This window comes from Mirounga leonina, unplaced genomic scaffold (assembly GCF_011800145.1).
Source record: "Mirounga leonina isolate KUSES-001 unplaced genomic scaffold, KU_Mleo_1.0 Mir_101664, whole genome shotgun sequence".
NCBI lineage: Eukaryota > Metazoa > Chordata > Mammalia > Carnivora > Phocidae > Mirounga > Mirounga leonina.
In genome coordinates, this window is record NW_023270175.1 from 2,078,024 (window position 1) to 2,094,571 (window position 16,548).

General features: G+C 36.0%; 1 protein-coding gene across 2 annotated transcripts in view; it reads left to right on the top strand.

Moving 5' to 3' along the window:
* COL4A5 (collagen type IV alpha 5 chain) overlaps positions 1 to 16,548 on the top strand; it is a 224,292-nt gene that overhangs the window by 90,424 nt on the left and 117,320 nt on the right. For both annotated transcript variants that reach the window (XM_035006996.1, XM_035007003.1), the window contains exons 3-4: positions 9,567 to 9,656; positions 16,397 to 16,441. In XM_035006996.1, the coding sequence (XP_034862887.1) occupies positions 9,567 to 9,656; positions 16,397 to 16,441 (135 nt within the window). The remainder of the gene's footprint in view (positions 1 to 9,566; positions 9,657 to 16,396; positions 16,442 to 16,548) is intronic.

A 16,548-nucleotide genomic window follows, 5' to 3' on the forward strand; every position in this document is an offset into this window, starting at 1 on the left:
TCCATTTGACTCACTTCTTCCTAACAAAGCACCTGTTAATAATAATTGACTAGTGTTAACTAGAATACCTATTTAAGTGACATTAGTTTGAGGGGGGTAGTTTTATAGTAAGGGTGTGCTTTCTGTAGTGGTAAAAAGACCAAAAGAGATTCATTTCTGATATTGGTAGAGTGACTTTTTTTTAAAGATTTTATTTATGCATTTGAGAGAGAGAGTGTGCACGTGGGAGCATGAGCCAGAGGGGTGAGTGGAGGGGAGAGGGTTGTTGGGAGAGGGAGAGGGAGAAGCAGACAAAATTTATACCTACTTAATGGCATAGGAAAAGCAGGAAAACGGTAGAGAGGATTCTACCCTTGGAAGAAAGGAAGTACACTGGGCAAGTTTGCATTTATGGGCTTTTATCCTGAGTGTGTCCTTCAGTCTGCATGGCAGAGGATGGCTATAACCCAGACAAAAAGCCACAGTCTTACTGGCTTAAGAAGTTAAGAGGACAGAGTTGAGGATGCCAGAATGACTGGAAAGTGATGAGAGATATGCTGCAATAGAGGGAGGCACAGAGAGCACAGCCCAAAAATTTGTTTGTAAATTCCACCCAAATTCTTGGTTGAACCCTGAACTTTGTATGTATAGGGGAAGATTCACACAACCCACCAAAAGGAACAGCTGGAAGTCTGCAATAATTGAACATAGATTTAACTGCTGTCCATTGAAGGGAAAACAAAGTTAAGTGTTAGTTCAGTTGAGTTAACTATTTCCGAAAACAAAAGTTCAGTACACTTCAGAAGAAGATAAAAAAATCTAGGAAGACTATAATATACAATGTCTCATTTGCTCTTAAAACTTACTAGGCATAAGAAGTAACAGGTAAAAGAGATCCATAGTCAAGAAGAAGACTCATGAATGAAAACTAACTCTGAAATAACACAGATGTTAGAATTTGTAGACAAAGATTTAAAGCGATAAGATAAATATATTTGTTGATTTAAAGGGAAATGTGCTCTTATGAGTGAACAAATAGAGAATTACAACAGAGCACTGGAAACTAAAAAAAAAAGGAAAATCTAGATTTAAAAGGCAAAGTATGAGAAAGAATAATTCACCCGTTAGGCTTTTTTTTTTTTTTTTTTAAAGATTTTATTTATTTATTTGACAGAGACAGAGACAGCGAGAGCAGAAACACAAGCAGGGGGGTTGGGAGAGGGAGAAGCAGACTCCCCGCCGAGCTGGGAGCCCGATGCGGGACTCAATCCCAGGACCCCGGGATCATGACCCGAGCTGAAGGCAGTCGCTTAACCAACTGAGCCACCCAGGCACCCCACCCGTTAGGCTTTTAACAGCAGAATCGATGATGGAAGAAAGGGTCAGTGAATTTAAAGATGAATCAGAGGAAAGATACAATTTGAAGAAAAAAAGAAAACAAATGCATAGGGCCTCACTGACCTGTGGGACAATATCACATGGTTTAATGCAAATGTAAATGGAGTCCTATAACAACAGGGAGAGAAGTAAACAGGGGAGAAAAAAGAATAATAATTGAAGGGGCAGTAGTAATGACAAGAATTTCACACACTTTGTGAAAAATATAAATTTACAGATATAAGAAATTCAGCACACCATAAGCAGAATAAAAATAAAACTATACCTAGGCACATCATAATGAATCTACTGAAAAAAAAAAAAACAGATTAAAAGAAAATCTTGAAAGAAGCTAGAGAAAAAATACACATTACATACAGGGACACAATGATATGAAAGATGACAGACTTTTCATCCAAGAGGATGAATACTGTATAACAACGTAAAAACATTAGAGAGTTGAAAAATCTGCCAACACAATTGTTATATACAATGAAAATATACATAAAAATAAAGACAAACAAAAACCAGACTCTTAAATACAAAGAACAAATTGGGGGTTATTTTAATTCCATTTAGTTAACATATAGTGTTATATTAGTTCCTGTACAATATAGTGATTCAGCACTTCCATACATCACCCAGTGTTCATCATGACAGTTGTACTCCTTAATCCCCATCACGTATTTCACCCCATCCCCCCACATACCTTCCCTCTGGTAACCATCAGTTTGTTCTCTAAATTAAGAGTCTGTTTCTTGATTTGTCTCTCTCTCTCTCTCTCTCTCTCTTCCCTGTGTTCATTTGTCTTGTTTCTTAAATTCGACATATGAGTGAAATCATATGGTATTTGTCTTTCCCTGACTTATTTCACTTAGCATTATACTCTAGCTTCATCTGTATCATTACAAATGGCAAGATTTCATTCTTTTTTATGGCTGAGTAATATTCCATTGTATATACCACCTCTACTTTATCCATTCATCAACCAGTGGACATGTGGGCTGCTTCCGTATCTTGGCTATTTGTAAATTATGCTGCTGTAAACATAGGGGTACACGTATCCCTTTGAATTAGTATTTTTGTATTCCTTCAGTAAATACTCAGTAGTGTGATTGCTGGATCGTAGGGTAGTTCTATATTTAACTTTTTGAGGAACCTCCAGACTGTTTTCCAGAGTGGCTGCGCCAGCTTGCATTCCCACCAACAGTGCAAGAGGGTTCCTTTTTCTCTACATCTTTGCCAACACCTTTTGTTTTGTGTGCTGTTGATTTTAACCATTCTGACAGTTGTGAGGTGATAGCTCGTAGTTTTGATTTGCAGTTCTCTGATGGTAAATAATGATGAACATCTTCTCATGTGTCTTTTGGCCATCTGGATGTCTTTGGAGAAAGTCTGTTTGTCTTCTGCCCATTTTTAAAAAAATAACAGCTAATTTTATTTATTTTATTTTTTTCATCTTCACAAGTGTCCTCTTTAATACCCATTTAATACCCATCACCAGCAACTCTCAGTTTGTTCTCTTAACTATACAGTCCCTTATGGTTTGCCTCCCTTTCTGTTTTTTTCTTATTTTATTTTTCCTTCCCTTTCCCTTTTCATCTGTTTTGTTTCTTAAATTCCACATATGAGTGAAATCATATATTTGTCTTTCTAGGACTTACTTCACTTAGCATAATACACTCTAGTTCCATCCATGTTGTTGAAATGGCAAGATTTCATTCCTTTTGATTGCTGAGTAATATTCCATTGTATATATGCCACATCTTTATCCATTCATCTGTGGATGGACATTTGCGCTCTTTCCATAATTTGGCTATTGTTGATAGTGCTGCTGTAGTGCAATTGTTGGGTCATAGGGTAGCTCTATGTTTAACTTTTTGAGGAACCTCCATACTGTCTTCCAGAGTGGTTGCACCAGCTTGCATTCCCACCCACAGTGTAAGAGGGTTCCCCTTTCTCCTCATCCTCACCAACATCTGTTGTTTCCTCAGTTGTTACTTTTAGCTATTCTGACAGGTGTGAAGTGGTATCTCATTGTGGTTTTGATTTGTATTTCCCTGATGATGAGTGATGTTGAGCACTTTTTCATGTGTCTGTTGGCCATTTGGGTGTCTTCTTTGGAGAAATGTCTGTTCATATCTTCTGCCCATTTCTTAGCTGGATTATTTATTTTTTGGGTGTTGATTTTGATGAGTTTTTTATAGATTCTAGATACCAGCCCTTTATCCAATATGTCATTTGCAAATATCTTCTCCCATCCATCAATTACCTTTTAGTTTTATTGAGTGTTTTCTTCAGTGTACAGAAGCTTTTTATCTTGATGAAATCCCAACAGTTCATTTTTGCTTTTGTTTCCCTTGCCTCTGGAGCTGTGTCTAGCAAGATGTTGCTGCAACTGAGGTCAAAGAGATTGCTGCCTGTTTTCTCCTCTAGGATTTTGATGGTTTCCTGTTTTACATTTAGGTCTTTCATCCATTTTTAATTTATTTTTGTGTGTGGTGTAAGAAAGTGGTCCAGTTTCATTCTTCTGCCTGTCACTGTCAGTTTTCCCAACACCATTTGTTCGAAAAGACTGTCCATTTCCAATTGGATATTCTTTCCTGTTTTGTCAAAGATTAATTGGCTGTATAGTTGTGGGTTTACTTCTGAGTTTTCTGTTCTGTTCTCTTGATCTATATGTCTGTTTTTGTGCCAGTTTCGTACTGTTTTTGATTACTGCCACTTTGTAATATAACTTGAAGTCTGGAATTGTGATACCTCCAGGTTTGTTTTTCTTTTTCAAGATTACTTTGGCTATTTGGGATCTTGTGTGATGGACAGAAGACTATTTAAAGCATAACAACAGAGCTTCAAAATACATGAAGCAAAAGTGACAGAATTAAAGGGAGAAATAGACAAATCCACAGTCATAGTTGATAGATCCTAACACACCTATCTTAGTCATTGACAGAACAACTAGAAAAAAAGATCAGTAAAGGCACAGATGATTTGAATTCCATTATTAACAACCTAGACCTAATTGACATATATGGAGTCCTACATCCAATTATAGAATGTGTTTTTTTTCAGAGGCAAATGGAATTATCTCCAAGATAGACCATATGATGTGCCATAAAATGAGGCCCTATAAATACCAAATGATTGGAAACATCAGTATATGTTCTCTGACCACATGGAATGAGTATGAAATCAATAATAATAAAATATGTAGAAAATTCCCAACTATTTGGAAGTTAGGAAACACTATTCTAAATAACTGATAGACCAAAGAAGAAATCACAAGGACAATTAGAAAGTACATCAAGTTGCATAATGATTAAACTGCAGCATACTGAGAATTGTAGGATCGAGTTAAAGCAGGGCTTAGTGGGAAATAGCTTTAAATACCTATATTAGAAAAGAAGAAAGATTTAAAATCAGTGACCTACATTTTCCACTTAAGAAGGTAGAAAAGGACAAGTAAATCAAATTTAAAGTAAGAAAAAGAAGGAAATACACAATATAGTACACAATTCCAAGACACTAAAACTATAGTAAACTTGATAGTGTGTTAATAGCAAAAGAATAGACATATAGGTGAATGGAACAGAATTAGAGAGTCCATAAATAGACCCACAGATATATAATGAATTGATTTTTTTTTAAAAGATTTTATTTATTTATTTGAGAGAGAGAGAGAGCGCACATGAGAGGGGGGAGGGTCAGAGGGAGAAGCAGGCTCCCTGCCGAGCAGGGAGCCCGATGCGGGACTCGATCCAGGGACTCCAGGATCATGACCTGAGCCAAAGGCAGTCGCTTAACCAACTGAGCCACCCAGGCGCCCAATGAATTGATTTTTTTGACAAAAGTGCAAAGGCAGTTGAGTGGAGAAAAGATTCTCTTTCAACAAATAGTACTGAAACAATTAGATGTGCATATGCACAGAAATAGACTTTGACTCATTGCTTGCACTGTATACAAAAATTAACTCACAGTAGACAATAGACCTAAATATAAAACCTAAATCTAGAAATATTTTAGAAGAAAACATAGGAGAAAATCCTTATGATCTTGGGTTAGGCAGATTTTTCTTAGGACACCAAAAACATAATCCATAAAAGAAAAGGCTAATAAATTGTATTTCATCAAAATTAAGAACTTATTCTTTTCTGAAGACATTGTTTAAAGAATGAAAATACAACCCACAGTCTAGGAAAAAAATATTTGCAAATCACATATCTCATAAAAAGTCTTATATACAGAATATGTAAAGAAATTTCAAAACTCATTAATAAAATAAACATCCCAAAGTAAAATTAAACTAGAAACAAAGTGACAAAAGATTTTAAGGTACTTCACAAAATAAGATATGTCGATGGCAAATAAACACATAAAGAGTTACTCAACATTATTAATTAGGGAAATGCATAATAAAACCATGATAAGATACCACTATAAACCTACTAGAATGTCTAAATATTAAAATATATCCATACTAAGTATAGATAAGGATGGGGAGCAACTGGAACTATTATAGATTGCTGATGCAAATATAAAATGATGCAAACCCTTAGGAAAAAAGTTTGACAGTTTCTTTAAAAGGTAAGTGTAAACCTATCAGATGACTGTCCTTCCCTAGGCATTTACCTATGAGAATTGAAAGCATATATCTATATATAAGTAGTACATGAGTTCATGGTAGCTTTATTTGTAATAACCAGAAACAGGAAACAACTCAATTAGTATTAACAGGTGGGTGAATCAATAAATTGTAATGTATTTATACAGTGGAATACTACTCAGCAATAAAAAGGAAAGAACTACTGACATACACCACAACATGTCTAAATCTCAAATAATTATGCTCAATGAAAAGTTACACAAAAGAGTACATTCTGTATAATCCCATGTATATAAAATTTTAGAAAAAGAAAATTAATTTATAATGACAGAAAGTAAGGCAGTCATCACCTGGGGGAGATGAATAGAGGCATGAGGAAAATATTATAAAAGGGAACACAAAATTTTTTTATAGTTATGATGTTCACTTCAATATTGTTTTTAATTAAAGATTTAATTTTTTAGAGCAGTTTTAGGTTCACAGCAAAATTGAAAGATACAGAGATTTTGCATATACCCCCTGGCCCCACACATGCATACATGCATAGCTTCCCTGTCAACATCCCCCACCAGAGTGGTACGTTTGTTGCAGTTGATGAACCTACATTGATACATCATTATCACCCACAGTTCATAGTTTACCTTGGAGTTCACTCTTGGTGTTGTACATTCTGTGGATTTGGGCAAATGAATGACATGTATCCATCATTATATTATTATATGAGTATTTTCACTGCCCTACATATATTTTGTGCTCCACCTATTCATCTACCACTCCCATCCCTGGTGACCGCTGATCTTTTTACCGTCTCCGTAATTTTTTCTTTTCCAGAATATCATATAGTTAGAATCAGAGTGTGCAGCCTTTTCAGATTGGCTTTTTTCACTTAGTAATATGCATTTAAAGTTCCTCGATGTCTTTTCATTGCTTAATAGTTCTTTTCTTTTTAGTGCTGAATGATATTCCATTGTCTGGATGTACCAGTTTCTTTATCTGTTCATCTACTAAAGGACATGTTTGTTGCTTCCAAGTTTTGACAATGATGCATAAAGCTGCTATAAGCATCCATTTGCAGTTTTTTGTGTGTGTGGATATAAGTTTTAAACTCCTTTGGGTAAATACCAAGAAACATTGCTGGATCATATGAATATATTTAGTTTTGTAAGAAACTGCCAAACTGTCTTCCAAAGTAGCTGTATCATTTTGCCTTCCCACTAGCAATGAATGAGGGTTCCTGTTGTTCCACATCTTTGTCCGCATTTGGTGTTGTCAGGGTTTTAGATTTTAGCCATTCTAATGGGTGTGTAGTGGTATGTAATTGTTGTTTTAGTTTGCATTTCCCTGATGACATATTACATGGAGCATCTTTTCATATACTTTTTTGCCATCTGTATATCTTATTTGGTGAGGTATCTGTTAAAGTCTTCGGCCCATTTTTAAATCAGGTTTTCTTATTGTTGAGTTTTAAGAGTTCTTTGTATATTTCAGATAATAGTTCTTTATCAGATGTGTCTTTTGCAAATATTTTCTCCCAATCTGTGGCTTGTCTTCTCATTCCCATTAACACTGTCTTTCACACAGAAGTTTTTAATTTTAACAAAGTCCACTTTATCAGTTATTCCTTTCATAGATTGTGCCTTTGCTGTATCTGAAAAATTATCACCATACCCAAGGTCATCTAGATTTTCTCCTATGCTGTCTTCTAGAAGTTTTATAGTTTTGTATTTACATCTATGATCCATTTTGAGTTGATTTTTATGAGGAATATGAGGTCTCTGTCTAGATTCTTTTTTTTTTTTTTGCATATGGATGACTAGTTGAGCAACATTTGTTGAAAAGACAAGGGAATTTTTGTGAGTAATGGATATGTTCATTATTTTGATTGTTATATATGTGAAAAAAATTTCAAATTGTATGCTTTAAATATGTGCAGTTTATTGTATGTTAATTGTACCTCAATAAAACTGCTTTTAAAAAGTAAGTTTAACACACAAATAATAAAATATGTCAATTCTGCCAAAGAAATGTGTCCAAGTGCACACTGCTAAAAACAAAATTTGCTAGACTCCTACTGACAAACAGATCAGATAAAGGGCTGGTATCCAAGATCTGTAAAGAACTTACCAAACTCAACACCCAAAAAACAAATAATCCAGTCAGAAATGGGCAGAAGACATGAACAGACATTTCTCCAAAGAAGACATCCAAATAGCCAGCTGATGCACGAAAAGATACTCCACATCATTCGGCATCAGGGAAGTACAAATCAAAACCACAATGAGATACCACCTCACACCAGTCAGAATGGCTAAAATTAACAACTCAGGAAACAACAAATGTTGGCGAGGATGTGTAGAAAAGGGATCCCTCTTACGCTGTTGGTGGGAATGCAAACTGGTGCAACCACTCTGGAAAACAGTATGGAGGTTCCTCAAGAAGTTAAAAATAGAGCTACCCTATGACCCAACAATTGCACAACCTCTAGGGGCATGTGACTCCAATGGCCCATTAGTCAGTTGCCTTATAGATATGGATGCTTTCTCTTTCTCAGGTGCTGCCTAGGCTGTCACTGTGGATAAGATCTGGTGAAAAGGTTCCTAGAATGAGGTCCAGAGACTCAGACTTCAAGACTTAGAAAAGGAGAGGAACTGTTTGCAGCTCTGCAGTTGGGAGCACAAGCCATGGAGCAGTGAGCCCTCAGGGTTCTTAAACTTAATAGTGGTGAATTTGCTTTCTGTGATTGGATCTCCCAGGGTTTCAGGGCTCACACTCTTTCTATAATTGGCTATATGCAAGTTAACTAACCCTAACATGTTGATATAATGATATATTAGTATAGATGGCAGCTCTACACGCCCACCTATCTATCTGTGCAGATATGCACATCAGGCAACCTTATTGTATAGATGCTGATAAAATGTAGGAAACCTTACTAGTAGGTTGGCAGCCCTTCTGTGCTGATGTTTATAAGTGCTGTGGTCAGAACTGGACTTGAGTTACAGTTCAGTTAATAATTCTGAGTAGAGGAATTGCTGGTGGTTTTTTCTTTATATGATTTTTGTTCTTCTACAATAACCATGTATTCCTTTTTATATTAATTTTACAAACAGAAGAAATATAAAATTTTTGATGTTCTGGAGCCCTTTTCTGACTAATTTATGTCATCAGCTAATGAATTGCCATTCTGGGTAATCCTGCAACTGTTCTACTCTGGAACAAATCTGAAAACTTCTCAGATGGTTTTCTTTTACACTTCTTCATTCCTGCACCATACTTATTTTATGTAACCCCTACAGACCTGGTTTCCTGAATTTATTGCCCTCTTCCCTGTTAAACTCTTGATGTCAATATGTTTAAACCTCATTTCATCTCTGATAGGCTTTTTACTTTTATAAGAAAGCAAGAGACTACATTACCATATGTGATATAAATTCAGAATGGTTTATGATTTTCCACTTACATCTTATAGGTTTTCTCGTGTTAGTGGATATTATGAATTTAGTATCATTAAATTAATGTTCTCTAGATAGTCTTTTGATCTTTTTGAATCTCAACCATACCCATGCTTGAAAATTCACAAATAACATTCACTCTTGTTCAATTTCAGGGGGAGAGAGGATTTCCAGGTTTGGAAGGCCATCCAGGTTTGCCTGGATTTCCAGGTCCAGAAGGGCCTCCAGGGCCTCGGGGACAAAAGGTATGTGCCAGGTTGCCAACCAGTAATACTAGAGGCAAGAAGCCATCTTAAATGTGGGACTAGGTGTCAAATCAACTAAGAAGTTATTGAATTATAGCCAGAAATTAATATCTAAATAAAATAATAGAATAGCTAAGAGTCTGTATTTTATTGTTGGTTTTTTTAAAAACTGAATATTACTGCCATATTCAAATGTTTTTGGAAGATGCTGTTAATTGGATGTGGTTATTGGGATCCTTAACAAAAATTAAATTTTGTCAGGAGCTCAGCTGAGCTGGAGAGAGCTGAACTGCCAGGTGTCAGAGTAGCTGATTAAGAAAACAAGCCAAAATGAAAGGAACCATGAAGTCTTTTACTGTGACAGTGTAATAAGCAAAATGTTTAAGCAGAAAAAGCACCTAGGATCTTTCCCCACTGTTCTATTTTTCCCCATGGAACAGTACCAGTGAGGACCTCACCTTGGCTGGCCAGCAGGAGGTTAAGGGCTGTGCTGTTATCCAACACTATTTGGGCCAAGGAATTGAGGCTAGTCCGTTCTGCTTCTAAAACTGAAATAGTGTCATTAAGTCTTTGGTCTAAGTGTCATAAAGGTTTTTGACCTTTACTTAACTCGGACAAAGTTGCACACAACTTTTTGGAATTGAATGACCCTGAGTGGGAATAGTTGCCTGGAGCATACACAAGTAGAATCGGTAATACCACATGACAGTTCTCCTCAGTAACCAGAGTACCTGGTTTTGGAATTCTCCTCTTACTCTGTTTAGTTTGATATGCTCAATAGGAGGGGCTGTCTTGAATATGTGGCAGTCTCTTTTTTTTTTTTTTTTTTTATTCGACAGAGAGAGACAGAGTGAGAGAGGGAACACAATCAGGGGGAGTGGGAGAGGGAGAAGCAGGCTTCCCGCGGAGCAAGGAGCCCGACGCGGGGCTCGATCCCAGGAGTCTGGGATCATGACCCGAGCCGAAGGCAGACGCACAACTGAGCCACCCAGGTGCCCCGAATATGTGGCAGTCTCTTATCAATGCCCCCATATGTACATGTTACGTTGGTAAGAATGTTGAAGGCCTGGCTTTTACAAAAGAAATAATACCCCAGGGGAGATACACACAGTGCTGGTAGTATAAAAACCATTTATTACCATGGGGGTCAACGAGCCAGAAGTCTCTTCTGGTGGGTAGAGTACTTGAGTAGAATTGGAAAATTTGTATAAGGTGGGCACAGGTATGGAGGGTAGGAGGCCACCATTATTGAGGTCAAAATAGGCCCAGTGGCAGATCCCATTTCCCTTTTCCCAGATGCTTCAGATCCCGTCTCAGACAGGAGCAATATTACCTGTGAGGAGGCGTTTTGTTTCTGTAGTCTCAGAGTCCATCTGTGGGACCATCAGGTCCAGTATAATAAGGTTGGGGTATCTGAGGTACTAAAAATTTCCATGTTTAGAGAAATGTCAATTTGTTTTATTCAGTGGCACAGCAGTCAGGTATTTATCTATGGGGTTGAATAGTGGGTGACATATTCAGCAGTTTGTCAAATTCAGAGTGGTGGCATTTCCTGGGACAGGTATAGCAGTGAATTTGGTGAGGTAGAAAGCACTGAGGCTGTTCTGTGGGAGAGAAAGATGAAAGGATAGATCCATGCAGCCTTTCTTTCCTGTACCCAGGCTCATGGATCCAAAGGTGCAGTTGTCCTATCATTTGGGAAGACTTATCCCCATTGACTGCAGCGCAGGCAGTCTCTCCTCTACCATAATCGAGGATAGCATCTTATGTGTATGTTAAGGTAGGGAATGGGAAGAGATAATAGCGAATATTAAGATTCAGAGAAGTTTCTCGGTTTTCTAAAAATAGTTCTTTTGGTTGATTGCCCTTTACCATCCGTAATAGGTGGACTGGTGAACTGATAATGAAAGGGCCAGTTCTCTTCATTTGCCTGGAAAGGAAAAGTAGTCTAAAAACCTTTTCTTCCTAATCTTATTTCACGTAATAGTGGTACATTATGTTATTAGAGTATTAAGGAGATCAAATGGATACTCATCAGGTAGTCTTTCCAATAAAGGAGGAAATTGATTTAAATACGTAAGTACTTTTAAACACTTAACTATATCAGAACCGAGATTGGGGGTGTGTGCTTGGGCATGATCTCTGAGGAGGTGACAGTACGTTGTGGTAGTTTTGTTAGATTCAAGAGCAGAAGGGCCCTGTGCTAAATTTCTTGAGTAGAACTTTATGCTAAGGAAAAAGCAAGACTCTAAATGACTGCATAGAAGTTAAGTAGATGGGACATTTAACAGAATTTCCTAGGGCTAATGAGGTGTAAAAACAACAGAATGTTTCTTGTGCACCTAGGAGTGGCACAGAAATAGCAGAGAGATCTGAAAGAGTCAAGTGGATGGAACTAAGCACCAAGTCAGCAGTAATCCATGCATACTACTGGCATGGGACATCTCAGTGAATTCCAGCTTGGACGGGACTGTCCCAACCTTCAACAACTTGGAACTCCCTAAGCTCTCCATAATTTAGGCACAACCTTATGAAAATGAGGTGGGGACTCCCAATCGCCTGAGGTTAAATTTCAATCATGTTAATGAGGTGGGTGCTTTGAAATAGAAGTTAAGCTGAACCATAGGAAAATAAAATGACATTTCTTGCACCTGAGTTTACCCAGGATGAGGGGCTGAGTTTCTTGTGCACCATGCTTACTGAGAGGTGGCACTTTTAATAAAGATTTGTGGCAGCTTAAAAAAAGTTAACTATACCTGAATCCCTTTGAAATAGTTTAGCATTAACTAGAACTATTGTACAATAGTATGATAATTTTTAAAGGTGTGGTGGTATGCATTTTAGATTTAGAAAGTAGTCCAATCTTTTGCTTTGATTCCATTTCAGTATCTATATAATGAGAAGGCTACACTGGGATTCTAAATTCGAAGCCTCTATCTCCAATATGACTTCATGCTTCCCAGCATAGCTGAATTTATACTTTTTATGTGATCGGGTATTCTAGTACATGCATATATGTATTAACATATATGCCCAGTCAAAAATTTTATAGGATTGTTCTTTAATCTTTATATTCTTATATATGAAAGTAAAGATATATAAAACAAATACATATATAGGAATATATATATGTATTCATATATACATTTTCCAAGAGATTTCTTTATTTTTAAAAATAAAATTTAATTTTTGATAGATAATATATTCATTTTATTGAAAATAAATTAACATAAGAAGGTATATAGTGAAAAATACTTCCTTTCCACCTGTGAACATGAGCCACTGAGTTCTACATATCCCTAATAGGTACCAATTTCTAATACTTTCTTGTGAATATGCTCGCTAGTTTTTATGAATATGCACATAGATACAAATATATACATGCACATACATGCTTAAATACACATAGACACACTTTTACCTCCCTTTGTTTATAGAGTGGTAGCATATTCAACATGTTTGATCTTTGTTTTTCACATAATACACATTGTAGATCTCTCATATCAGTATACAAAGAACCTCCTCATTATCTTTTATAACTGCATTGTATTCCATTGTGTGATAAACTAATTTTTTAAGGCAGTCCCCTACTGATGATCAGTTAGATAATTTTCAGTTTTTTTCTTCTACAAACAGCGCTGCTAAAATGTATAGTTTTAATAGACTTCCTTTCCCCAATAAGGGATCATCTCTGTAAGATTATTAGAAGTGATATTGCTAGCTCAGAGGGTACATGTATGTATGTATTTTTATGGATATTGCCAAATTGCCCCCCAAGAAGTTGTATGATTTATCCTTGGTTCAGCAATATACAAGAAGAGCAATTTCCCTATAGCTTCACCAACCCTATTAGGAAATTTGGCTTTTTGTCAATCAGATAGATGAAAACTGGTCTCTCAATGCCTTTAGTTTGCATTTCTCTTATTAAGAGTGAGATTAAGCATCTTTTCATAGGTCAAAGATTCAGTTGTGTTTTCTATGAACTGTCTTCTATGACATTTCATTTTCCCATTTTTCTAACAGTATTGGTGGTTTTATATGTTAATGAGCTATTTATATATTAGGGTGATTACCTTTTGTGTTGTGAGTTGCAGTTATTTCCCCTAGTTTGTCATGTCTTTACTGAGTGTGTGTGTGTGTGTGTGTGTATTTATGTGTCTCTGCGTGTTTTTCAGGGGACCTTTATGGCTTTTGGATTTGAGTAGGAAATGCCTTCCCCACTGTAAGATTATAAAATAATTTTCCCATTTTTTCTACTAGTATTTTAATAGTTTAATTTCTTCATGTAAATATCTATTTCTAATTCATCCTGGTGTGTGGTTTGTTATATAAGTTCCACCTTTATTTTTTTTCCAGATGTCCTCACAAATGTGTCCCAAAGTAAATTTCCCCATTGATTTGCAGTGCCGCTTTCAGTATAAATCAAATTCACATGAATATATGGACTTGTTTTTAGACCTTCCATACTCTTTCAATGATATGCTTATTCAAATATCAGAACAAAACTATTTTAATTTTTGATGTATTATGCTGTATTTTTGTATCTGACAGGGCTAGTTTCCCCTTACGGTTCTTTTTTTTTCCAGAATGTTCCTCAGTGTTCTTGCTTGTTTATTTTTCCATATGAACTTTAGAGTCACCTTATCCAGTTTAAAAAAAAAAAGCAACTCATGTTATTTCTATTTTTATTGTGTCAAATTTTAACTAAATTTGTTGAGAATTGACTATTTTTTATGTTGACTCCTATTATCCAAGAACATGGAATGCCTTTCCATTTGTTCTCATCTTCATGCTTTTTGAACTTTAGAAATGTTTTAAACTTTTCTTCTTATGAATCTTATACATTTCTTATTAAGTTTATTCCTAAATATTTTATCTTTTTTTGCTATTGTAAATTGCATATTTTCTTCCATTATATTTTCTAACTGGTAGTTGGTATTTAAGAAAGCTCTTGATTTTCTCATACTAATTTTATATACAGTTATACAATTATCTTCCTGAATTACCTTACTGATTATAGTAGTTTTTCATGTGATTTTCTTTGCTTTCCTTAAATACAATCATATCATTTGCAAATAATGGTAGTTTTGCCTTATCCTTTCCAATTTTTATACCTCTGCTTTTCTCTTATTTAACCATGTTGGGAGGGCAACCAGTGAATCTTTGTCTTATTTCTGCCTTTCGTGGAAAGGCACAAAAAGATTCATTAAGCAAACGGCCTTCTGGTTGTTTTAAAATAGAATTAGATTTACTTTAATCTCCTTAGAGGTGCATGTGTTGTGGAAAGTGTTGATTATTAAACTTTTTGAAAAGCAAGGTATAGTAGGCAGAATAATGTCTACCCCCTAATGATGTCCATGATGTAATCCCCAGGACTTGTGAATATGTTAGGTTATAGAGACAAGCAAAATTAAGATTGCAGATGGAATTAAATTTGCTAATCAGCTGGTCTTAAAGTAAAAAGATTATTCTGGATTATCTGGGTGGGGCCGTTATAATCACAAGAGTCCTTTAAATGTGGAAGAGGGAGGCAGAAGAGTCAGTGTCAGATTGATGCAATGTTAGAAAGATTCATTCAACCATTGCTGGCTTTGAAGATTGAAGAAGGCCATGAGTTGAGGAATGCTGGCTGCTCTAGAAGCTGGAAAAAAGGAAATGGATTCTCCTTCTAGGACTCCAAAAAGCAACAGGGCTCGCCACTGAGACCACTGTCATACTTCTGATTTCCAAAACTATAAGATTGTGTTGTTTTAAGCCACTAAGTTTGTAGTAATTTATAACAGCAGCCTAAGAAACTACTATACCAGGTAACCCTTGTTACAAATGAAAATTTTTATGGAAGCCCCACATAAAACATAAAAATAGAGCTGCGCTGATGGAAGGAGGGCTGTGACATAGGCTTTAAGGAACCTCCAGTGGAACCTCTAAGGTTATGAGTTGTGTAATTTAGAAACCACTTGTGTAAAGCAAGATGTCCCAGATTAATAAAACCTATCTAAAGCCTCAGGTGGTGGCCTACTAGCTGTATGGTCCACTGAAATTCCCGTCTTTTGGAGCAGAATTAGGTTTTCTTTATTCCATTTTTAAAAAACTAGTTAATAAAAACTTAGTGAGGCAAAACTTAAAATTCTCAGCAATGCAATTGTAACTTAGAAATGGGTACATAGATTAACACACATGTGGGCAGCCTCTTTTGCATGGAGTCTACAGAAGAAGCTTAGAAAGGGAAGTCTGTGGTTCTTTCTTTTCTTTGCTGAGCTTTGCCAGTAGAAAGGGCCTTATAAAACAAAGCAAAGGTTTAAAACAGCAGACGCAAAAGCAGCACATATTTGGGCTCAGAAATGATGCTATTTATTACCAGCATGGCAAGTAGGTTGACACATTGTAGAAACTGCCCAGATTTTCAGCATTTATTTGGCTTATGCATAAATGATTTGAGGAGTATCAGTACCACTATTTCATCTTTGTTTTGTATGATTTTCATAGTTCACTTTACAGGTACAAAGTTTCTGCTACATGTCAGCAGTTTTCTTCTCAGTAAATAAAGACCTTTCTTTTTTTTATCATATAACTTACCTCAGTGCTCAGTCTCGATGATAAATGCTTCTTCCTTGGGTATGTAAGTTTCTCACTTTCACAAAGATTCACAAAAATTTAAGTCTCTTATTGTTATAATGTAAAATTAGTTATTTGAGGGCTATTTTAGGAGGAACAAGAACTAAATGTGTTGTATTTTTCAGGGTGATGATGGAATTCCAGGGCCACCAGGACCAAAAGGGATCCGAGTAAGTGATAACTGGTGGATATCAAATGTTTTGTTGGTCAAAACAGAGAAAAAGCAAATGAAGTGTTATGAGACAACTGAAAAAGAGTCATATTAAAATGCAAAAAG